Source organism: Mixophyes fleayi, chromosome 5 (genome assembly GCF_038048845.1).
Source record: "Mixophyes fleayi isolate aMixFle1 chromosome 5, aMixFle1.hap1, whole genome shotgun sequence".
In the NCBI taxonomy this organism is placed as follows: Eukaryota; Metazoa; Chordata; class Amphibia; order Anura; family Limnodynastidae; genus Mixophyes; species Mixophyes fleayi.
The window spans coordinates 264,135,333-264,160,627 of NC_134406.1; the positions used below are offsets into that span (position 1 = coordinate 264,135,333).

Sequence of the window (25,295 nt, forward strand, 5' to 3'; positions counted from 1 at the left end):
TGAAGAGGACACTTTAATTCCATTAGAGGAAGTACAAACAAACTTACACCACCCACAGTCCGTGAATAAAACCAGCTCTGTGCACCAAAGAATGGTGAACACAACATACATCATGGGATAAGAAAAAGGAAGACATTGTGCACTTTTATATACATATACACATAGAATAGGACAATGTATAATTTGCTGCCAATAGAAATGGTCAAATAGTCGCTGGCAGCACTGAATACATTTGTTTTTGGGGCTTCAGAAATTGATAAGCAAATGACAATTTAGCAGCTGCAGGGAACAGGCATGTGGAGGTTAATTTTTACCATTTGGTGCAAGGGGGGTTTGCAGTAAATATTAATCTTCTTTGCGAGATGAAATACTGTCACTATACTGATGAACCTGCTGAATAATCAGACTCGCTTGTAGTAAGTTACAGAGGCTACACTAACCTCTAGCACTAGTGACTGGTGTGTCTGTCGGTCACAAAGCGGAAGGACAAGGTTGCTGCTGGAGGCAATGATGAGATGTACATATACCCGACATTCCCCATGTTACTGTGTTCTACACTTCAAAATATGAATCCCTCTCTCATAGCTATGTGTTCCTCTTCCATTGTGACCGTGGCAAGTTTTCCTTGTTAAACTTTAAGCAGAATTATATCCTATCATAGTAGCATTTAACCGCACAAGACTAATTACGGCATAATGATTAAACAAGCTCACTATTATTCTCCTCAATATATCTGCATGTTCTTTATTTTCATGTGGGGAGAGTATAGTTCAGTTTTTCTTTGCTTGGTGCACATAATGAACATCCCCCCTCCAAACTCAGAAAGCAGTCATTTGTGTATGCAGCAAAATGCATTAAAAAGGCAAGTGGGAATTTATCCAAAACTTAAAAATTTCCCACACATATATACACATTTGCTTGTGTCACTAAAAACATATTTTGCAACCATCAAAACAGGTAGCAATTGATATTACATATTTGGCTTTTAAGTGTTACAGTAAATATGTACAAGTAAACTTTTAATATATTATATAAATGAAATCTTAATAAGGCAATTGGAAATCTGCTGACTTGAGTGCTCTCAGATTCTGAAATGTATCATTTCTCGTTCCATTTCCTGAAACAAAACAAAAACAAAGTTAAATTGGATACACAAGACATTTGTTTTAGCAGCTATATCTGTACAATGGTCATAGAAAGCACAAGGAAATACTATTATACCCCCAAAAAAACCTACCCCTGTTGGAAGAGAATGGTCTACTATTACTGTCTGTACACAAGTAACCATCTCAGCCAAAACATTTTTCTGCTTACTAATACAATCTACAGATGCTTTCCACAGGGTTTGTACACTAACTACTGTAAGAGGGATTGATCCTAGTGATAAATCGTAACAAAGCCAATAATGTACAAATACTTCTGCTAGCCAGGTACATAACACATTAGATATATATTCATAAAAAGTAGGGAACTAAACACTCCTAAGGAGGAACAAAAAATGTCCACGAGACAAACTTGACTGCAAGACTGATATAGCACAGAAAGCAAATGTCATGATCATTTACTGGATCCAGAGGAAGAATTTAAAGAGCAGGAAGTAAAAGAAATCACCTTCTCGTACAGCAAACTAGTCGGCAGAGATTACTGGAGACATCCAGATGTGTGAGCACTAGAGAGGGTAGAGGATGTCTCTTCTTACAAAGCCAACTGCCTTCACTCAGACAGGTGAAGGAGTAAATCTTGTAGCTTCATATGCAACTGGTTTGCAGAAGGCCACAAGGACCCAGCAACTTAGATGACAGACAAGAATGGCAGATAACCAAACAGTTTCAGCATCACAAGAGCCTTCCTTTGCCCTAAAAGTTTCAATTAGTCTAAAATCTGTTTTTAATATAATTTTTACTTTGTACGAAGATTATAAAAACACACATTACTCTCACACCACAAACAGACTTACCTGAAGCAACTGAGCTTTGTCATAGTCTTTACGATGTCTGTAGATACACTGGCTCAGCAAAGCATACAACTTTTCCAGTTGTAATACATTATATCCACTACTTTTTTCAACAGCTTGGTTCAGGAGTACCTGGAGGGGAAATGAAACAATGTAAATGCATTTTATGTGCAGATCATTTGTGCATCTTAATCCAGGTCCTCATTTCCTTACAGCTCTAAATTGTACACTTTAAAAACAAATCACAAGTGTATTTTTCTCAAACTCCAAAATGCTGAGGGGGGGGGTGATACAGATAAACATCAGGGGAGCAGATTACTTCTAATGTAGGGATGTGGGTATTATTAGTCCACCTTATCACTATCCGATGCTGGGAATGGGCAGGACCATCTCGCTGTATGTGTTTGCCTTGGACGGTATGGAGGAATTCTTATACAAGCACATTTCAGTTTTCTATTCTCTGTCCCATTTTAATGTGGTCTACAGTATACACCAAAACCTTATACAACGTACCTTCAGCTGCTGGTGATTGACGTGAAAAGCCGGTACTGGCTCAGACAGTATGTCCATGATTTTTTCCACACTGATGAGTTGCTGCTGCTTCACTTGTGCCTCACGCCCACGGGTCATTCTCAGAACACAAACGTCTACTGACAAAAGGAGATGGCATTAGTGGTTTGATTTAAATTATTTGATAACACAAGAACAGTTCTCATGTCTAGAGCAGAAACAGCATCAAAAGTGCCCAACTTCAGTCTTCATTTTAAACCTGTTGACAGCTTGTTCTGCCAAATACAGACAGATTTCCACTGGTGAGGACAGGTATTATTGCTGTACAGAACTTTTCTTTCCACCATTGTGCATGTTATATACAAAGCTATACTATTAGGAACCGCACAGACTTTGTTGTAGTTTCCAGCTCATCAACCAATACTGGCTATTGATGATGTAATCAAGTCACCTACACTGTATTTATAAAAATCTGCAGTGCCGTACAATCAAAATGTAAACAAAGAAGGACCAAAACAATAAAGTAAAAGGTCAAAAGAAACCATAAAATCTGTAATACAAGAAAGAGAAAGCAAGTACATTAGAAGACAACTAGAACAAAGGAAACCTTACAGAGGACAAGGAAACATAATATTTAATGGGGTAGGGAAGCAAACAGCCAACAGGGGTGGAAGAGGTATGAGTTTAAGATGGATCACAGCAGCAAATCGAGACAATACAGGTGGATGGAAAAGAGGAAGGGTCAGGTGGAGCGTGAGGTTGGAATGGTCTTAGGATGGGGCTGGGTAGGCAAGCAAGAACGTTTTGAGGAAGCACTTGAAAGACTGAAGGCTGGGGGGCGCAAGTCTGGTCAGTCGGGGCAGGGAGTTATAATGGAGCATGGGTGAAGTCTTGAGAGAGGGAGTGCGAGGTGGTGGAGCAGCAACTATAATTTGCATAACGTAGTAGAGTTTCTCTTGACAAGGTCAGAGACATTAAAGAGGACTTAACAGGTGATAGTAAGCAGCTTGTATTAGAGGGAATGAAAAGAGACAGTGGAGGGATTTACGGAGAGGCGCAGCAAATGAGGAACGTTAGACCCGACGCTACTTTCAGGACAGATTGATGGAGGAACAAAAGTGTGACAAGCAGGCCAAAGAGGAAGACATTGACAATAATCAAGGAGGGAGATGACAAGACTTGTAGTTCTGGATATGGAGAATCCTCCATATCCAGCCATCACCACATACGACTATTTATCATTAAATCCATCAATATCTTATCGCTGCACAGCTTACAACAAAGACAATTTTTCATGATGCCAAAATCAATACGGTTATTCATACAACGGAATGTGCACAGATCATATGAACTGTGGCACAGAAGGCGACGCATAACTGTTTGCCCTTTATAGACTCTTGTAGCAAATAAATAAAAGGGAGTGGTAATAAGACATACCATTTGACTCAACTTGGTGACCATTTTCGGGTCTAGACTCCTCCATTTTTTTGACCGGTTCCTCAGATGCAGTGGTATTAGATGGATCTGTGCTGGGAGGGGCTCTTTCCTTTTCCTTAGTTAAAGGTTCACAGCCTAAGGTATTAGTTTCTGCTTCCATTGAGGACTCATCATTAAGTTCTAATTCAGTCTGGTCTAGACTAGACTCTTCAAGGTCCTGTTCAACGTCACTTTCAGTGTCCTTCTCAATTTTATTATTATCCCGGGGACTGGACAGAACCCTCTTTCTCTTACTACCACAGCAGCCTGAACTCCAACGATTTTTTCTCTTATATCGTTTCTTCGCTATGGTTGCAAAGTGAAAACACAAACCAAACTTTAGGATTCAGGTAGGTACTGAACGAAATGTGAACTGCACTTTGCAGATTACATTTAAACAGAATTAATGAAAAGTTTCAACATTGTGACAGTTATCCGATTAAATTTAAGTACAAAACATTATATAGTGCAATCACTAAGGGAGAGAACTGTCGTTATCGGACAACCTATAAAGGTAAAGGAAGAAACTGTATTTAGATGGTCGCAGTTGGGTATAATTGCTGAAGAGATGTAAAAAAGTGTTTGGGAAAGTCACATAGCCCTTAGCTATATACCAGCGTTACACATGGTCAGTGTCTACCTGGAAAATCATTGGGAGCTTATAATGCTTAATATCAGCTTGGTATATCAGCGATTTGAGCTATAAAATTGCTCAGTAGTTTATATTGTTTCCAACTGGACAGCATTTTCCGCTAATAAGCTACACCCAATGTTGACTGCCTGGCATTTAAACCAATAAGTCTATTTAATATTTTTACCTAAATAAAACCTGTAATAAAAGCAGAGAGAAAAATGTCAGCGTTACACAGCCACTAGGGAGGTGTCAAATGGATAACAATGCATTATCTGGTGTTGTGTGGATCATTCATTGGAGCTGGATTTAAGAAACAGAAGTTTGCCTGGAAAGTGTAGAAAGTGTTTTGTAAATTGGGCGCAGGGCACATGGTGAATATCGTAAAGATCCACAAATTTGTTACAAATCAAGAAAATTACAACGTTGCTGCCTCGGTAGTGGTTTGTTTTTCTGTGCCCACAAGTTTCAGTCTGCACACTTACAGGAGATTTCCAGAGATAAAATTTAGGTTTAACAGCTTATAAATGAGCAGAAAAGAGCAATCCAACTGCATATACTTAAGTCATTCAGAGCAAATTCTAGTGCGAGTTCAGAATACTGTTATACAGCTACCAAAAAATGAAAGTACACACAAGAGCCTTGAAAGTTTCAGATTAAACACAGGTTTAAAAAAAAAAGAAAAAAAAAAGGATTTTTGCAAAGCAGGCTACATTATGACATCACTACATACCTGCACTGGGTGTACTCGCTGCTACAGGTATTGCAGACCTTGCCAGTTTATCAGTGTGCGCCACGTCCGTTTTCCTTCCATCCGGAGTATTATTCTTAGGTAGTACATGGTAATAAGATGGCGCGTATCTCGAACCAGAATAACCTATGTTGAGAAAGGAGGAAAATGTTGATGAAGTGCTTAAAAAAAATATATACTCGTGAAACCTAGACAGCTTTAAGATCGATGGTATATGAAGTCTGACCAACAATTCCGATTTTAAAACAGATTACAGAAAATCTCCATTGATTCTTTTAACATTCACTAGTTCTAATTTGCAAACATTTCCGGAGCCCTACTGGTCACATGTAACTGCCCCAGCTTCTCCACAATGCTAAGTTATAACTTTATAGATAAAGGTTTAGCTTTAAAGCACTGTAGGCCAAGAGAACCCAGCCTAGCACCCAGCCTAGCACCCACCCTCCACAAACTAAGTTGAAAATTTAGTGGATGGCTGTGGAGTCCCTTTTGCCTAATTTGACACCCCAACAGAACACTTGTCCATCTTTGTCACTTGCAAGCTGCACAGAAACCTAAAGAAAATTACCTCTCTTTTTGCGAGATTCCTGAATTTCTTCACAAACCTTCTCAAATTCTTCATCCAATTCCTGTTTAATTATGGCGTAAGTGACATCTTTTAGCGTGCACGCTCTGTGGCGGATTAAACGATCTGTGGTACAGAAAAAAACCTAAAACAGTCACATTCCTTCTTTAGATACAGGATGAACAGAATATATTTGATACATTGACATTTCCACCACCAACAAAACTACAGGAGAAAGTAACACATTTAAGTAAATTTGTGAAGATATTTTTAACAGCAAGAACCGTGGAAACTCACCCCCAGGATCCTTGTCTGGATTGTACTCCAGTGCATTACTGCATATAAGATCAACATCTCTTAAATATTCTGTCACCGTCTGATACTTGTGCAGATCAATTTTGCTAAGGATGGTAGAAAGGTCCATTGGCTGTGCAATAACTGTGACATAATCAGGAACCTGACAAAAACAAAAAAGCCAAATCTGTGACCTTATTGTGAACTACAAAAGTCAATGTAAACTAAAAACTTTTCCATTTGTGTGTTATTTTATATGCACAGAGGTGCCATAGGAAAAAGTGCAAGCCAATCCCCCCCCCCCCCCACACGTTACCTCTTCAGGGTCCACGGGCTTTGAGAAAGCTCTAAAACGTTTATCGATGGCAAGTCTATGGGTGACGTCCCTCAGGAAGAGTCTCAACTCGCGAAAAGTCTCTTCCTCCTGCTCTTCCAATCGCTTTAGCTCCTCCGCGGTCAGTGGACGAGGTTCAGGAGGAGGAGCTACGGGTAATACCTCAAGAGCCTGCAAAACTAAAGACCGGGGAAGATAAATCAAATAGTTATGCTTCGGAAACAATTGTAAATTCCAACACAAAAGATTTTAGAACAAAGTTACCAGCTATTACTAACCTGCCTTCTTTTTGGAAGTGGGAGGCTTGGCAGCTTGGTTTAAAATGAGATCCTCAAAGAACGCCTTCCTGTCCTCTATGCTGGGCAGCTGGACATGAAATACTTCACCATAATCATCCAGAAAAAGTTCTTGTAGCTAAGGGGAGAATCAGCATGACAATCTGTTTAATTAACAGGAGGCTGCGTACAGAGATACAAACTGTGAAAGAGAAATATCTAATATATTACGTAAAGAGTGATGATGGTTCCAGTGATACACAAGATACACTGACTGTATAGAGTTAGTGTGACTTAGAAAGACATGTTTATGTTCCTCTTACCTCAGCAGGAAGATCAGAATAGTTCACGTCACATGTTGCCAGCAGAAGGATGGGGGAAAAGGATGGGATGCTCTTAAGTAGCGTGATGAATGTCGCCTTCAGGGTGCAGCCAACAGTCTCCCACCACAAATGGATATGTGGAATATATAGGATGCTTGGAGCAGTTCTTTTTGCTTCACGAAAAAGCTATATGTAAAAGCAGGTTACAAATCACATGTAAACTTTGCAGTGCTCTATTCAGTAATATTTGTTCGAATGGTTCCTCGGCACCTCACACTGGCCTCATTTGTGTACCACTCACACTCACTGTACCTACAGGTCTGACAAAACCCAGATTACTAATTTACAAGTCCCTTGTACCATATCCATCCATTTACACCAGTGATACGCAATCTGATTAACTTCAGGAGCTGCACAAGACACCCCTAGCGCCCCCCCCCCCCCAATCATGCTCACCAGCTGCCCAACCGACCCCCTACCCCCTACTCACCAGCTGCCCAACCGACCCCCTACCTCCTGCTCATCAGCTGCCCAATCAAACCCCCTCTTCATGCCTCCAAACCTGCAGCGTACAACAAGGAGCCCCCTAAACAGTTTCACTTCCCTGTACTTCTGACACGGTCTAACTTGGAAAAGCATTTAATTATCACAAGCCAAAAATAAAAATTCCAGTTTTATAACAACGCCATTACAGTTACGCACATTTAATAAATGACTTGCAATAATCATGGTGGGACGCAGCAGCAGACTTTACCTGTGCACAGGTTTCTTCTGGAGTAGTCACACTAACACCAAACAGAACGGCCAAATCTAGAGTGTACACCGTGAACTTTTCTAGAGCGTGTATGACTGCTGGTGCCAAGTGTGTCCCCTGACCAAGCCCCGAGCTCCCCGATAGTAAGAGTCTGGGTCTGTAGGACGTCGGCCGATGATTTGCGTTCCTGGACAGCAGAAATAACAGTAGCATTAGTGTCTGTAAACCATAGCTTAAGGCTTACGATACATCTACCATTAAAGCCCCTTCTCATGCATACATGGGGGGAGGCATCAGATTTTACCAACACAACATTGCAAGCACTTAACATATTGAGCACTGACCCAGTTAGACATTTATGGAGACCAGCGTTCATTCCATGCTTGCAGAAACTACCTGGTGGCTGCTGTTGCAAAAATGTTACTGAAAGGGTTAAATGGTAACGTGACGCAGACTTCACTTAGTCAATACTATGTGCGCACATCAGTTTGTGCCCGTGCAGCGCTACGACAGATAGCAACACCCTCTCCTTACAGGAGAGGTCCCGTGGACCTTCCCCCCGCCAAGCCGTACTCTTTTTATGAGAACAGATCTGCTCGCTGCAAGGAAGAGGGCAGTACGCCATTCTGGCTGCGAGGAGCGGCTGATAATTTGGAAGTCCAGCAGCCCGACGCAGGGACCCAGAGTGAAAGAAGCCCACAGGCTATTCACTCGGAAAGGGTCCCTGCACTGTAAAAATAAAAAGGTAAATTTTTTAATGACAACAAAAATTGGCAGGATAATATAAATAAAATGCCCTACTGCCAAAACACTAAAATGGAGGCTGGCTCCAGATGTGAGGGGCATAGTTGGGGAGGAGCTATGCTTCATCAACTTAAAAATGAATGTGCCCATGCAAAGTCCACCTACTACACCCCACTGTTGCAGTGTGCTCCTGGCTTTCTAATTACCGGCACACAGACGTAGTAAATACTTATGTTGGCCCAAGAGCAGAGACCAGGGCATTGTAACAAAACTAAGCAGCTACAGTGATAGAAGCATTCACCAATTCAACATTCGCCGGTTACGCAAAAGGTCTACATCTGTCAGTTCATGCCACCACACCAATGACATTACAGGCGTTTAAACACAATCTTTCAGGCCAACAGTTAAACTTACACACTAAGGTGGAGAAATGGACGACTTTCTTTCTGTTTGCTGTTGGGGAGTTTATGAAGGATCCCATTTTCGAACACAGAGGGTCCTTCATCATCGCTATATAGCAAGTCTTCATCCAACAGAGGACTTGAAAAGGCTGAAGTGTAAGAAAAAGTAATGAAAAAAAAACCCACAATATTGCTGGGAACTTGTGACTTCATTCAAACAATTGATACGGCTAGTGAACTTCCACGGTTTGGCCAATATACAGTCCAAAGATCTCACCTTTGCATACAATAAAGAACACAAACCACTGAACTATTCATTCTCTAGGCATCCATTGCTTATGAAAATGGCTGGAAAAGTGAATAGCAGTTTGGTATATGAAAAGGGATTAACATTACAAGATCAAAACGTTTCTACACACCAGAATCTCTTTTTTTGTGAAGTCCTTCATCTACATGTGGGAAAACGTTCCTTAAAGCCTTCAAAATGTTGTTCAGTGTGTTGTGAAGCAAAGGACTGATGATGGATGTAAGGGCTTGCCCAGGTGAGACGACTGCCCTCTGCGACGCCGGCACAATTTTCTGCATAGCTAGAACAAAGTCTCTAGCTGTGATTTTAATGGAAGACACATCCAGCATTAACTTGTCTGTGGTGGTGTATATCTGGGGGTAACGTCTGCGTAAAGCGCACAGGGCCGCTTCGGCGCACACAGATTTTATGTCCGCCCCACAATACCCTACAGACAAAACAAAAGTAGAAAAATTTAAATCAGATACACTTATCACATCAAGGAGAATTCATATGTATATAAACATACAGAATGTTTATGCTATGACAGGATTTAATCAGATTATACCAATGCCTACTTACCTACACACTTTTCAGCCAATTCTTGCAAAAATATTTCCGCTGGTTTTGGATCCCACTCTTTTGTATGAATTTTTAGAATTTCCATTCTTGCCTGGCAATAAAAGCAAAGCAAAAACCATTACACAACAAGGATGCAAAGCCGAGAAGACATGACACAATGTTATTACCAGAACAGGAAGGCAAAATGGTCAAAGTTAAAAAGTGAGGTTTTCCTGTGAGGTGGAAGCTACATATTATGTGACAAGCAAAAAGGGAAAAAACCCATAGCACAGGAGCAATGTTCTCCTGAAGATGAAGGGGGGACTTCAATGGACAGTGTTACACGTGAGTGTAACAGTGTCAATTGAATTTCCCCCTAAGTGTTCGTATTTTAAAGAAGTTGCCTGTATGCAGAACTTATAAGCCCCCATCTGTGCTATTATAGGATATAGCAAAAACTGCTTTTAAAACAGACTTGTCAGTTTTTAATAGTTTAACTTTATCACTATAAAGCCTAAAACAGGAATTTTGTACTTATATTAAATACTTTACTCTGAATCTGTTGGGGTAGACCAACAATACAGTATTAGAGGGCCCAGGCAGGAGTTTGGCAAATCTTCAAGTCAAACTCCTGCCTGCAGGGTACTGTTTCTTTTCTAACTAAGCCCCACAGGAGAGAAAAGAAAAAACGAACAGAGAAACATTCCCTAAATACAAACTTTTTGAGAACAAGAGTGTAAAGGGTTAGCTATAACCGGGATGTATAAAGGTTGTACGTGAACTCCCTGCCACCCACCATTTCTGAAAGAGGTCAGAGCATGGAGATCGGTATTCAAAAGAAGTCTCAAACACATACAGAAAATCGGCCTGTAGATAGATAAATACACACACATACACACATACAAAAAAAAGTTTCAAACACTTCACTTACATCTCTGTCTGGCAGACAGAAAAGGAATTCCCGGTCAAACCGTCCAGGTCGTCTGAGAGCTGGATCAATAGAGTCAAGTCTATTGGTGGCTCCTATGACTACAATCTCTCCTCGGGCATCCAAACCGTCCATAAGGGCTAGCAGCGTGGAAACTATGGAGCTGAAGTTTCAAAAATAACAGACTCAAAAATATGTAAGCAAGAATAAAAGCAAAGAAAAGTAACACCAGGGTCCATATGGCAGTAAAAAGTAATTAAGTAGTAATGGAAATTAAGTAGTCAGATGTTGGTTATTAATTAATCTAGGTAGAAAACAGTGCAAAGCTTTTACACTTGACCAAAAAAAAAGAAAAAAAAAAGTTTATAAAGACTCATCCGCTTACCTACAGTAAAGATAAATAGTATTTAAAAATTTTGCTCAGGCTATAAATAAATTCAAAAACAAATAATTTTACTACTATGAAAGACCTGAGTGCTGTCTATATTTAGGTTTGAGGACTAAACTAAAGTCAGTAGGTTTTATTGAACCACATTAGTAGTCAAGGCTCGGTAGCATTCAAATGATTTGCCAGCAAAACTCCTTTACTTCGTAATAGGGCTCCATGTTTATAATGCCCTTATGTATTATTACTGTGTAATAAAATAATGTATCATGTTCTCTATAACATTGGGTTTATATGGAACAAAAGCTGGAGTTCGAGAGGTAAAGAAAATACACCACATATTACCTGTGGATTTGGTCTTGTCTGCTTGATCGGACAGGTGCCAAGCCATCAATCTCATCAAAAAAGATAATAGATGGACGCATTTGATAAGCCTAAAGAAAGGGTTGGTTTAGAAATGTTTTATACGTTTTACAACATACATTTTAAGCTTGAGCAAAGAAACATGGATTACCTGATCGAAGAGCAGCCTTAGCTGTCGCTCAGACTCTCCAACCCATTTACTCAAGCAGTCGGCTCCTTTTCTCATGAAGAAAGCGACTCTTCTATCGCCCACACTGCATTCATTAGCCAAGGCCCGAGCCACCAAGGTTTTGCCAGTACCAGGAGGGCCATAGAACAAACAGCCTCTGAAATAAAACAGACGTGTGCCATGGGTAGTTACATACAACATCATTGTACGCTTCGGCAAGGGCTTCCAACCAGCAAAAGCAGACATGGGATCATTGGAACCAAAAAGGTTCCGTCACCTGACTGTTTACACCAATCATAGGAAACAGGTTACACGCTTCTAAATTTCAAAAGGGCTGCACATTACCCTAAATCTCAGCAATAAGTTAAGGATACATTTAAACAAAGAAAAACTTATCTGTAATAACAGATCATTAACACTTGTTTAAAGTGAAAGCAGGAAGGAGCTGGGGGCCGCAGTTGAAGGCTCAAAGTTATTGCCCATCACCGATATATGTGCTTTCACTAGCGTAAAACACCAGTGGGTAAGGGGATTTCAATTCAGTTCATATTTTGAACTCATCACACAAGTAATGCTTTGGTGCTGTGGTGGAAGGGGCGGCCTGAAAGCAAATGCTCAGTATTCAGCAGCAACACTGTTCTACACCAATAAAAGCAAAATAAATTCTCACATGTTTGATAGCTCACACTAGTCATGCACACAATGAAAATACTGCATTTGCAACAGAGGACCAGGGCACACATTTTCCAGATATTAGTTTTGTTCAATTTCTCCAGGACTTCCTTACACATTCCAAAAACCATACTGGAAGGTTAATTGGCTTCCGACAAAATAACCCCTAGTGTATGTTCAGGTCATAGAAAATTTAGACTGCAATTTAAATAACTACAACATACACAGAGCTTCACATAGAATATTTAATAAAAGATACTTATATTGTCCCCACCCACTGCAATTTCTTTCTTGCAATGAAATCATTTGATATTTTACAGTTCTTGGTACATAAAACACCTTAAATTACACAAATCAAAAAGATCTTAAGTGTATAAATCTCAATCTTCATTATCCAGTAATTAAAAACAAGAGCAGTGAGGGGGTGTAGCTTGAACAAAAAAAAAGAAAAAAAAAGAAGGAATTAAGCCATTTTTTTTCTGCGCATGCTCAATATATCAAGATCATATATAGATTATCCTGGGTATATAGACAAATCTGTAAAACTGTATGAAGCTATATTTTAAATAAAACCGCTGGTGTGGGTACTTTAAGCTCTACCAAAAAGGCTGATATTTACAAACTATGCTTATTTTGGTAAAAAAAACAATGCCAAACATACCGTGGAGGTTGAATTTTAAATTTTTCAAAGACTTCCGGGTACAGTAACGGAAAAACCACCATCTCTTTTAGGGAGGCTATATGTTTAGAGAGGCCGCCAACACTACTGAACCGCACCTAGGAAACAAAGTCCGCATGATCACGTAAATTGAAAAAAAAACAGAAAAAAAAAAAAAAGTGCCATATAATCAGATTTCTTTTTCCAGATATATAGCCACATCCCTATCCAGGTTAGTTTATACATTACAGAAATGCTAAATAAAATAAAACACTGTATATTACACAAAATCCATTTATAATAAGGCAGAGATGCTTTCCACACTTACAGATGTATCTATCTGCATTGGATCAACATCTGCCAGGCTGGCACCAATTTTCATGCGATCTTTATGAAGTCCCTTTAAATCTTCTCTATGCAAATTCATTGGGAGACACCTTCATTAAAGGAAACATAAAAAAAAAAAAAAAATTATCCCAATTTCAACTTTTGCTGCCAATTGTAATTGCCAACATCTTATAATAAAGGCAGGTCAACCCCAAAAACAGCCATAAGAACTAATTGTATTTAGTTATACCCTACAATAGGGAAAACAACGTACCGGCTGATGGCCTTGTTACGGCTCCGACTAAGACGCCTCTCAAAGTGTTGTTCATCATCAGATGAAGACGATGAGGATGTGGAGTCACTGCTGTGTATAGCATGTCTTCTCCTAATGGGACCAGAAGGTGGTATTATGTTCATTAAGCTAGGTGCAGACATGACCAGTTGAAATTACAGAGACAACATTTTCGGCAGATCCACAAACCTCCAATTTTGTTACGTATAGAACAAAACCTGGCTCCAATGACATTGCCGATTCCCTGTACTATAACTAGAACGGATTTCAGTATCCATACATAGAAGCATGTGCCTTCCTAACCTGTTAAGACGCCTTTTGCAGTAAGGACTTCTGGGCCCAGCGGACCCAAACCGGTATCTTCGTCGTCTTGTTGGCGATGCGGAGCTGGTGTAAAACATATCCTGCTTCTTATGGTTTCTGGGCTCTGCATATAAAACAGTTCAGCCAGTCACAAAAACATAACTGCACAAGACAGGTAACACTCAGAACCCTTTCCAGAAAGCAGCAGACAACCCACACACACGTTGCTTGAATGTATGTTTAAAATAAGCAATAACAATTCTGAAATAGGAACATTAACAAATACAGTTTGTGATAGAGCACAATGTTGTTTGCAAAGGGGGCTTTTTCCATCTTATTTAGAGCAGCTGTGAGATCATGGATTTTGCACTTCTGCATAAAGCAGAAATTGTAATTAGATTTTTTTATTCTACCGATAGATATACATGTAAGCTTAATACTAAATAGGAGCACAATCGGTCACAACACATCAAAGTGAATACGCATGATCCTGCATATTTGTTTGTGATAATGATCAAGGCCATAAAATTTACAAAAAAAATAATTCCAGACAATGCCAATCAACCCCCTATTGAACATGCATCACAAAGTCTCCTTGGATAACAATAGATCACTGTTACTAACTGCTCTAGTAGAGTAAATCAAGTGATAATGCACACGAGTTGCCTGGATGGTTTTGCTGGATGTACAAATCCAGTTCTCCAGGTACTTCTCGAAAAAAATCAAAAAAAAATCCAGCAATCCGTTAATAATTAATCAAAGAACAATTGTGAAGACACCGATAGGAAACCATTTAAGGCTGCAGAATTTGCAATCTACTTTTTCTGAAAAACGACTGTCCGTGTATTCGTCCCTCCTTCATTTACCCTGTAATGGGACCTGATACGGCACCACAGCTTTTCTCTGTCTCAGCTCATAACGTTTTTGGTTGTCTTCTCCGTCCTCATCCTCGTCCTCATCTTCGTCTTCATCCTCATCTTCGTCATCCTCCTGGTCTTCTGCTTCTTCAGAGGACTCTAGCAGATCACAAAGGAAATATATTTTACATATGCCTGAGCAAACACTAACGAAAATCCAGACCGCTATAAATTCAGATTTCCGTGAATATTAACGGGAAACAAAATCTGACAACAGAAAAATAAACAACAAGGTCGATTTTGTGTGACCTTTGTGTACATACATTTCTAAACGTATTTTATTTTAGACCCAACACATTTTGTTGCACGCTTTTTAATTGTTTAACCGCAAGAGTCCTCACCACAAATGCAGGGATCTTATTCCCTGGATCCATCACCCTTCCTGTAAAAATGTTGATAATGTACACATCAGATCCCACCCTTCAATTTCAAAGTGCACCCCCATTGTTCTAGGAATAATCTTAATAAAAAAAAAACTATTTTGATGCCTTCGTGGCCATTCTAGTTTAGCTTCATGGTACAGCGGAAACTTAATTTCTCAGTTTCTCCAAAAGAATAAAGATGTTTTGCGAACATAAATAGATTTTACTTGAATATCATGGAAACAGTTGCCCTTCTTTCTATTACAGCAATAGTTACTATACCCCCAAATTATCCGATTACTAATGTATTGGAAATAAAAGTATTATTTGTGATGTCCATTATCTGTACTTTATTAAATCAAAGGTCATGACCAAACCCATGAGCACATATTTTAGAGCGCAAATTACAGCGACTATTGTAGGATAGTTCTAGATTAGTCTGGCATGGTGAACAGAATAAAAAGCAATGCTTCGCAAGTCTGCAATCAGATCACCATATGCCCCGCACTGACATCTAAGGTGATGTCTACTTGTGCTGACATTTCCAAGGGGAAGCAAAGTTAATGTTGCATATCATACAATGCCCATTTACATATTTGTTCCAACAATAGCAAGAGAACACTTTTAAGGCATGGCAGTGTAGGCCAAAAACACAAACAGTGCCTTTAGCCTGCAGACTATTCCACTGAAACAGTGACCCGTCCCTGGCTTACCTCCACTTTCCTCTTGATTGTCTGTGGTTTCCTCATCCAGTTGTGGAACTTTACGTTTACGCTTGACACGAGAATACATATCAACATTCTCCTTAACAAAAGACAAATATGTGTCAATAGCAGCCTGGTGACAAAACTCTATTGGTATCACTAACATAAGTTTCAGATTGAGTAGAAAACGGTGACAGATAACGAGACGTGTACGTGTGACTATTGGATTACATTTGGTTTAATCAGGCATTTAAACACAGAATAATCCCCTCAAATAGTAAAAATTACAAGAAAGCCAATAACAATCCAAAGGCGGATAGAATGAAAGCCATATACAAAACTATTTATCAATTTATTTATTTTTTAAAGAAATTGCTGCCTTCTCTAGTTCAACACTCATAGGCCCACCCTGTGGCCAAAGCATAGTAGCTTTAATTTGACCTGACAGGTAACTTAACCCTTCGTTTATAATCAGGAAAGTAATCAGCTTTACTTCTACAGTGTCATTGAAGACGCCAAGATCATCAAGCTCCCGCAAACGGCGACGGCGCATCTTCTTCATGTCATCCATTTTTTGTAGAACAGCTTCAGCAGTGCTGAAAGAGACAGGTTTAAACAAGATACACATTTTAATTGTGAGAACACTAGAACTTCATTTTTAAGCACTATTAGCAGAGCATGTGTAAAACTAATGCAACACAACCATATATAACATACAAATATACTGTTATTGTTGCTTTTAAGAGTCAAATCAAGGGCCCGCATCTGACAAAAGTTCTACAATCTCACATGAGCCATCATGTTTACCCAAGTGTGTGTTTGTGCTATTAAAGTAATTACATGGAGTCCGTAGATTTTCATAGTGTTGTGTAGCTAGATGTGGGGTGGTGGGCAGTAGGGTTCTGTAACAGTAAATATTCAAAATAAAATGAAATTGAAAAGGATCTGGGGACAGGTAACAAAGTAATAAATTTAGCATTTAAACATGAGATGAAAGGACACAGAACAGGTTGTGTCCCCAACCAAATTGTGTTTAAGAGATTAAAAATGAGCTCAACTGTTATGGTCACAACAATACTCACTGGTCACGACAATAGAAAACAAAGCAAATAAAGAGTACATACTTTGTGATTAACTTGTCAAACAGCACAGATTGATTTGTGGTGCTGTATCGACTTCTCCTGATCCTGCCGCTCCGGCGGACTTCAACATCACCGTTTTCTTCATGAGTACTGGCTTTCTCTGCACTCCTTGTCCTCTTCAGCGGTCTGTTCTCCGACGCCGGCAACTCATCTTTTTAAAGAAAAAGAAATTAAATAAGTGGAGTAGTTCAGTTTTCTACAAATTGAAAGATGGACATGTGCAGGACACTGAAGAATTAAATATTGTTCTGTATAAAGATTCACTTTTTCCCAGAAACAGTTCACCAACATGACAACCCTCAGATTGAGTAGTGGTGCAGACAGATTAAAGTACACATTCACTTTTGTTGCCATTTTTTCTTATTCAACAGTAATTTGAGTATTTGGTGCATCTCTATATAAGCAGTGCAAGTTTGACTAGCAATTAAGACTTCGTTAGGTCCTCTGGGATTAGTAGTGTCTACCAGAGGGGTGTGGGGTTCTACAGGGGAATCGAGGGAATACAGATCTCATCTATAGCAACACAATAAGGAACTGAAAACACAACTGTTTTGTCTCTCCATGGGGGTGAGGGTATGGGGACTGTTGCAGTGCTCAAGTTTGTGATGGAGAACATTAACTAGCGCTAACCAATATTGTCTACAGACTGGCTCTAATCCCCTTTAGATAGCATTCAGACAAAACTTAGCATCACAAAATAGTATATAGATTTAATATTACAAAATATATATCAGAAGACTTACCTTCTTTGTAACTGCCATTTATTGTTGCATCTGCCTGTAATCTAGCCAGTCTCCTGCACAGATAGAAATAAGTTTCAATTTTAGGTATGAGAACCAAGAATGAAACATGTTATTGTTGTTCAAAACACGTGCCATTAGTAAAGATGCAAAACCACATGGCTGGGCCCCCCCTGGTATTTGAAGGCCAGTGAAACAACGTTAAATGCTTTTGTTAACTTGCGTTTTATTCATGTCCAGCAAATTTACATATGTTATGTGCATTGAATGGAGCAGGGAGACCAGTTTTCGTGCAAAGTACACAAATTTGACACATATGAAGCCTTAATGCGTATTTAATCCCCTCTAATGCTGTCATGGTCACTCTAGGTTTTAAAATTCTTAAAGCAAATACATTTTAACTTGACCATCACAAGGAAACAAATTAACCTAATGAAGTCTAATTCCATCGTGCCCTGTGTTGCCATCAGTACAGTAAGAGCGTCAATCAAAATAAATATATATATATATATATATATATATATATATACATATATATACATATATATACATATATATATATATATATATATATATATATATACATATACATACACACACACATATATACATACACACACCATAGAATTATACTGACATGTATAGGGAAACCACATGTACTTTACACTGCCATAAAAACCCGGGATATTGCTGGGGCGCCCCGACGACCAGCTCAGTGTGAACAGGGGGTCCCTGCATCGACCTATATCTGATGACAAGGGACTTTTGCAGAGTTATTCCCGGGTCCATCTCGGGTAGCCACAGTGTGAACGGTGCGACCCAGGTCTCACAAAAAGGATCTGTTTGGCTGATTAGCGTCTCTAATCCCCCCCCCAATCAAAGCTCCTCTTGTGATGACTCACTTCCTGCCAGCGCAGACCTGGGTTCAGTATGAACAGGGTCGACCCAGGAATTTCCCAGGTCCAAGGTGAAGTATGAACGGGGTCTAATGAGCTGGGATGCTCTGGGACACAACAATAACCAGGCAGTATGAATGTGGTATAATTTGCACATTACATGCAAAAGCCATGTACATATACTTTGTGAAGAACATTTCCCACAGTAGTTACTACCAGGGAAGAAAGTCTTAACAGATCAGAAGATGAGGATTTTAGACAAATTATCTAGAGAATACAGGTGAAGCTAATATGCAACATCTGTATAAATAGCGAGTTTCGATGTCTATTAGGAAAATTCCTAATGCCCCCTCTTACAAGCCATTTGAATTTATATTTCAGATTCATGACTCATTAGGTCATGTAACATCTCAGCAACTTATAATATCCTTATAATATAGTAGGGGTACATTATCCTAATCCATATTTTTCCATCTTACCTAGTAAACCTTTTCTCTTCTGTATTATTCATGGTCAGCGCTTCATGAGACTTGTCCAAGCTTGAATCTGAAGAGTTATGCCCATTTTCTGCATTTCTCTTGGTTGGTGATCGCAGATCATGGTTACCTTCATTTTTTGGAGAGGAACCCTAAGTAAGGAACAGATAGCAAAGAATAAATCCATTGCACTTTGTAGCAAGAGCGTTACACAATATATAGTGGGCCCTGCATGCATTGTTTCAAGTGAAAAATATCTGTGTCTACGCAGCCTCTAGTACAGTGATGGCAACCTGATGTATACTTCAGGGGCCACATGGGGTGGCCCCTCTAACTTTCAGAAGGGCCGCACATTATTCTTAATATCAATAATAAGTAATAACATATCAACAGGCACAAGTGTTACAAGCTATAATAAACACATCTGACAATACAGCAGAAAGAAGCTGTAGGCTTGGAGGGCCACATGTTGCCCATTGATGCTTTAGTATTTTAATTGCATCCGCTGAAGGTACTGTACTAACCTTACATTACCACAACACTTAAAGCAATGATACCTCCTCTTATAAGCATGTAAAGTTATAGCAAATGCTATTACCAACATCATTATCAAGGAAAGTTACACCTATAACTTTGGAGAATGCAACAATTTAGTACCAGAGCTCACATAGGCAACAAGAATATTTTTAAATAAAATGTAAATAAAGGTGTCACTAAGTAAAATTGATAAGACATTTCTCTAAATAAAGTGATAAGACGTCAACTTTATTCTTGGCCAACAAAAACCAGATATCATATGGCGTCAATCATAACGCAGTGCCCTACAGAGAATATTTATCATTCAGATCAGTTCCTGCCCCACTTGAGATTTCAGTTTAAATTCCCTACCCCACATTGGGGAACATTTTGTCAGAAGCCAAGGAATATACCAGTATGTGTTTGGATTGTGGGGGTAAACCAAAACACTAAGGACCCTGGTCAGAATCGAACCCATGACCCCAGCGCTGTGAGGTAACGCTAACCTCTAATACTCTTCCAAAATTTCTGAGCTATTGCAAGCAGCAGAAATATGCAGCTTCTAAAAACAAGTGTGACACCAGCCTAACACAAAAGCAAATAAAGGTGATGTGTCCTTCACAAATATTTACACAAGACAATAGTTGTACAACACACAGAACTAAATCCACAAATTAGATTTGTAGAACACACACAAGCGTAAGTGATAAGAAATTCGTCTGTAGATGTACAGAATGGATTACATTGGTAACTCCTTTCAGTACATCTTACCTTGCATAAGACCAGAGCCAGCTTTTGTCACAAGTGTTATTGTATGAAAATGGCAATGAACACCCTTTTACAATGAGGCTTTTAAATTTTTCATGCCATACATCATAAATAAGGCCGACTAAGTGTAATCATTGCAAAAAGATCCACCCCCCCACCCAAAAAAATAAAACACACACACGTTATCAAGTTCTCAAAAAATAAAGTAAATGCATCTTCCAATATGAAAATACGAACAATACAATAGATTTAGGCAACAGGTGAAAGACAATCTCTTGTCTATACAATAAACAGTAGTGTAATAGGTCTTTAATTATCAGTATTATCAACTACTCCAATCTAGCACTGCAGGCTGCAGAGCCAGAAGGACAGGAGGTAGCCACACAGGAATGTGTAGTTAAGATACAGATTATACTGATGTGGCTTCAAACAACCACCAATGTGAGCATGATAAATATATGTTCTTGCATTTACACAGCAACTGCTTCCATGATGCATTCAGCAACAAGTGGGTATTATTGATCATTAAAATATGACAAGGTGAAAAAACTCCAAAGATGTTTACCTTTTAAATTAAACTGTTAACTGCTTAACCCAATTTAATGCCAAATGGACCAAGTGTTACTAAACAATAATTGCAATTTAGACACTTTAGTCAACAAAGCACAACTAGGATAGGATAGATTATTATATATTCAATTGCCGCCGCTAAAAAACTGAAAACATTTACACCTTATTTGCAGGTTACTACAAGGGCTTGCTTCTAAATAAGGGCTGAAGCTGTTAAATTATGTGTGTATTTTATACACATACACTCACACATTTATATAACGTTTGCTTGTTTCTCTCTTTGCAAATATCTTCAACATCCCTGCAACGATTGGGATGAAACCAACACGAGATGGTCCAGTTAGATCCTGGCCAGGTTTTAGGAGGCTTCAGGTCAGTCCTCCCATCGGTGTCCGCTTGGTAGACCTTTGACCAGGGAAGCCTGTTCTAGGCCGTCCACTGGATGGATCTGGATAACATTTAGGGGTATATTTACTAAACTGCGGGTTTGAAAAAGTGGAGATGTTGCCTATAGCAACCAATCAGATTCTAGCTGTCATTTTGTAGAATGCACTAAATAAATGACAGCTAGAATCTGATCTCCACTTTTTCAAACCCGCAGTTTAGTTTAGTAAATCTAGCCCTTAATATCAAAACTACACTGGGCGGCACCTCATGGATGTGTTTGAAGAGCTGCTAAGTTGCTATTATTCAAAATGTTGAATTACATCCACTGATAACTTAATAACCTGAAGATTTAAACCTGGTCAACACCAGGTTCAACAGCTAGCATTCATATCTATATCTACACACACACACAAACATATATATGATCCCACATACATATATATTTCACACACAAATGGCTTGAATCATCAGCTTTAACAGTTAAGTCAGATACTCTAAGGTGTTGCAAATCATATGAAAGGATACTGATGTTATCCTCCCCCCCCTCCTAAACCAAGGGTACAGGGATCCACACACTCGCAGGTATACATACAGGTCACCCACGTCCATAGATGTGACCGACCCCCATCACCCATACATACACGTCACCCACTCACCCATACATACACGTCACCCATACATACACGTCACCCACTCACCCATACATACACGTCACCCACTCACCCATACATAGACGTCACAGACCCCCCCATACATAGACGTCACAGACCCCCCCATACATAGACGTCACAGACCCCCCCATACATAGACGTCACAGACCCCCCCATACATAGACGTCACAGACCCCCCCATACATAGACGTCACAGACCCCCCCATACATAGACGTCACAGACCCCCCCCATACATAGACGTCACAGACCCCCCCCATACATAGACGTCACAGACCCCCCCATACATAGACGTCACAGACCCCCCCATACATAGACGTCACAGACCCCCCCATACATAGACGTCACAGACCCCCCCATACATAGACGTCACAGACCCCCCCCATACATAGACGTCACAGACCTCCCATACATAGACGTCACAGACCCCCCATACATAGACGTCACAGACCCCCCCATACATAGACGTCACAGACCCCCCCATACATAGACGTCAGAGCCCCCATACATAGACGTCACAGAGCCCCCATACATAGACGTCACAGACCCCCCATACATAGACGTCACAGACCCCCCATACATAGACGTCACAGAGCCCCCCCATACATAGACGTCACAGACCCCCCCCATACATAGACGTCACAGACCCCCCCCATACATAGACGTCACAGACCCCCCCATACATAGACGTCACAGAGCCCCCATACATAGACGTCACAGAGCCCCCATACATAGACGTCACAGAGCCCCCATACATAGACGTCACAGAGCCCCCATACATAGACGTCACAGAGCCCCCATACATAGACGTCACAGAGCCCCCATACATAGACGTCACAGAGCCCCCATACATACACGTCACAGAGCCCCCCATACATACACGTCACAGACCCCCCATACATACACGTCACAGACCCCCCATACATACACGTCACAGACCCCCCCATACATACACGTCACAGACCCCCCCATACATACACGTCACAGACCCCCCCATACATACACGTCACAGACCCCCCCATACATACACGTCACAGACCCCCCCATACATAGACGTCACAGACCCCCCATACATAGACGTCACAGACCCCCCATACATAGACGTCACAGACCCCCCATACATAGACGTCACCCACTCACCCATACATAGACGTCACCCACTCACCCATACATAGACGTCACAGACCCCCCCATACATAGACGTCACCCACTCACCCATACATAGACGTCACAGACCCCCCCCCATACATAGACGTCACAGACCCCCCCATACATAGACGTCACAGACCTCCCATACATAGACGTCACAGACCTCCCATACATAGACGTCACAGACCCCCCCATACATAGACGTCACAGAGGCCCCATACATAGACGTCACAGAGCCCCCATACATAGACGTCACAGAGCCCCCATACATAGACGTCACCCACTCACCCATACATAGACGTCACAGACCCCCCATACATAGACGTCACAGACCCCCCATACATAGACGTCACAGACCCCCCATACATAGACGTCACAGACCCCCCATACATAGACGTCACAGACCCCCCATACATAGACGTCACAGACCCCCCCATACATAGACGTCACAGACCCCCCATACATAGACGTCACAGACCCCCCATACATAGACGTCACAGACCCCCCATACATAGACGTCACAGACCCCCCATACATAGACGTCACCCACTCACCCATACATAGACGTCACCGACCCACCCATACATAGACGTCACCGACCCCCCCATACATAGACGTCACAGACCCCCCCATACATAGACGTCACAGACCCCCCCATACATAGACGTCACAGACCCCCCCATACATAGACGTCACAGACCCCCCATACATAGACGTCACAGACCCCCCATACATAGACGTCACAGAGCCCCCCCATACATAGACGTCACAGAGCCCCCCCATACATAGACGTCACAGAGCCCCCCATACATAGACGTCACAGAGCCCCCCATACATAGACGTCACAGACCCCCCCATACATAGACGTCACAGACCCCCCCATACATAGACGTCACAGACCCCCCCATACATAGACGTCACAGAGCCCCCCCATACATAGACGTCACAGAGCCCCCCCATACATAGACGTCACAGAGCCCCCCATACATAGACGTCACAGAGCCCCCCATACATAGACGTCACAGACCCCCCCATACATAGACGTCACAGACCCCCCCATACATAGACGTCACAGACCCCCCCATACATAGACGTCACAGACCCCCCCATACATAGACGTCACAGACCCCCCCATACATAGACGTCACAGACCCCCCCATACATAGACGTCACAGACCCCCCCATACATAGACGTCACAGACCCCCCATACATAGACGTCACAGACCCCCCCATACATAGACGTCACAGACCCCCCCCCCATACATAGACGTCACAGACCCCCCCCCATACATAGACGTCACAGACCCCCCCCCATACATAGACGTCACAGACCCCCCATACATAGACGTCACAGACCCCCCATACATAGACGTCACAGACCCCCCCATACATAGACGTCACAGAGCCCCCATACATAGACGTCACAGACCCCCCATACATAGACGTCACCCACCCCAACTACCGGGCAGGCCACACATCAGACCCTGTCCCCGGCCGGTGATACTTACACCGGGGAGCTGCTCGTCCTCCTCCACGGGGCCATCGCTGCGAGTTCTCCGGGAGCACCTGGGGAGCTTCGCCCCCGGACTCTCCAGGCTGAGGTGGTCGGAGCTGGAGTCCAGCATACTGTGCCCCTCACGGTAGTTGGGCACCGGGCCGCTCTTACTTCCCGACGAGCTCCGTAACTGAACCATCTCTGCGGCCGCCGCTGCGTCTCTACCGCGAACACTTCCAAATTCTGGCGCCACAACCAACCAACCTACCGCCAGATCCCTCCGCGCCTGGGCCCCGCTCACACACCAGCACCCCACGGAGAGTCAGATCAGGCCTACAAAATCCCGCTGCCTGTCCTCTGATCAGCAGCCGTCACTATAAGACACAGAGCGGGGTGAAGAGGCGGACATCAGAGACAACTCTGCGGGAACTATTTGTCGCGGTGAAACATTTTCGGCGACAGGATACATTGTTTTCCTTTTGCTGAAGTTGAGTTTAGCGCGGGAAGTGGGGAATGGATCTGATTGGTCACATGTCAGCAGGCCACG

The 25,295-nt window shown here is 41.4% G+C and overlaps 1 protein-coding gene across 2 annotated transcripts; it reads right to left on the bottom strand.

Annotated features, from left to right (window-relative positions):
• Positions 1–25,233, bottom strand: ATAD2 (ATPase family AAA domain containing 2). Of its 2 annotated transcripts, none has more exons than XM_075214029.1 (28): positions 24,762–25,233; positions 19,197–19,345; positions 17,825–17,877; positions 17,064–17,232; positions 16,433–16,535; positions 15,949–16,039; positions 14,823–14,972; positions 13,957–14,080; positions 13,636–13,746; positions 13,363–13,471; positions 13,038–13,153; positions 11,687–11,861; positions 11,518–11,606; positions 10,791–10,950; positions 9,881–9,971; positions 9,432–9,746; positions 9,026–9,161; positions 7,868–8,054; positions 7,114–7,299; positions 6,794–6,929; positions 6,498–6,694; positions 6,185–6,344; positions 5,891–6,013; positions 5,305–5,448; positions 3,902–4,246; positions 2,468–2,601; positions 1,958–2,086; positions 1–1,117 (listed from the first exon to the last, which is right to left on the bottom strand). In XM_075214029.1, the coding sequence occupies exons 1-28, from the start codon at positions 24,945–24,947 to the stop codon at positions 1,082–1,084; spliced, it is 4,104 nt and encodes a 1,367-aa protein (XP_075070130.1). In that variant the 5' UTR covers positions 24,948–25,233; the 3' UTR covers positions 1–1,081. The 2 variants fall into 2 exon arrangements, with proteins under 2 accessions (XP_075070130.1, XP_075070129.1); XM_075214028.1 differs by having other exon boundaries at positions 2,468–2,604.
• Between the last annotated feature and the right edge of the window lie 62 nt (positions 25,234–25,295).

Coding starts and splice junctions, on each gene's coding strand:
- ATAD2 (XM_075214028.1), bottom strand. CDS start 24,947: ATGGTTCAGTTACGGAGCTCGTCGGGAAGTAAGAGCGGCCCGGTGCCC. Junction 9,162..9,431: donor TCACAAAAAAAGAGATTCTG/GTGTGTAGAAAC, acceptor CTTACACTTCAG/CCTTTTCAAGTCCTCTGTTG. Junction 1,118..1,957: donor ACAAAGCTCAGTTGCTTCAG/GTAAGTCTGTTT, acceptor GTTTTGTTTCAG/GAAATGGAACGAGAAATGAT.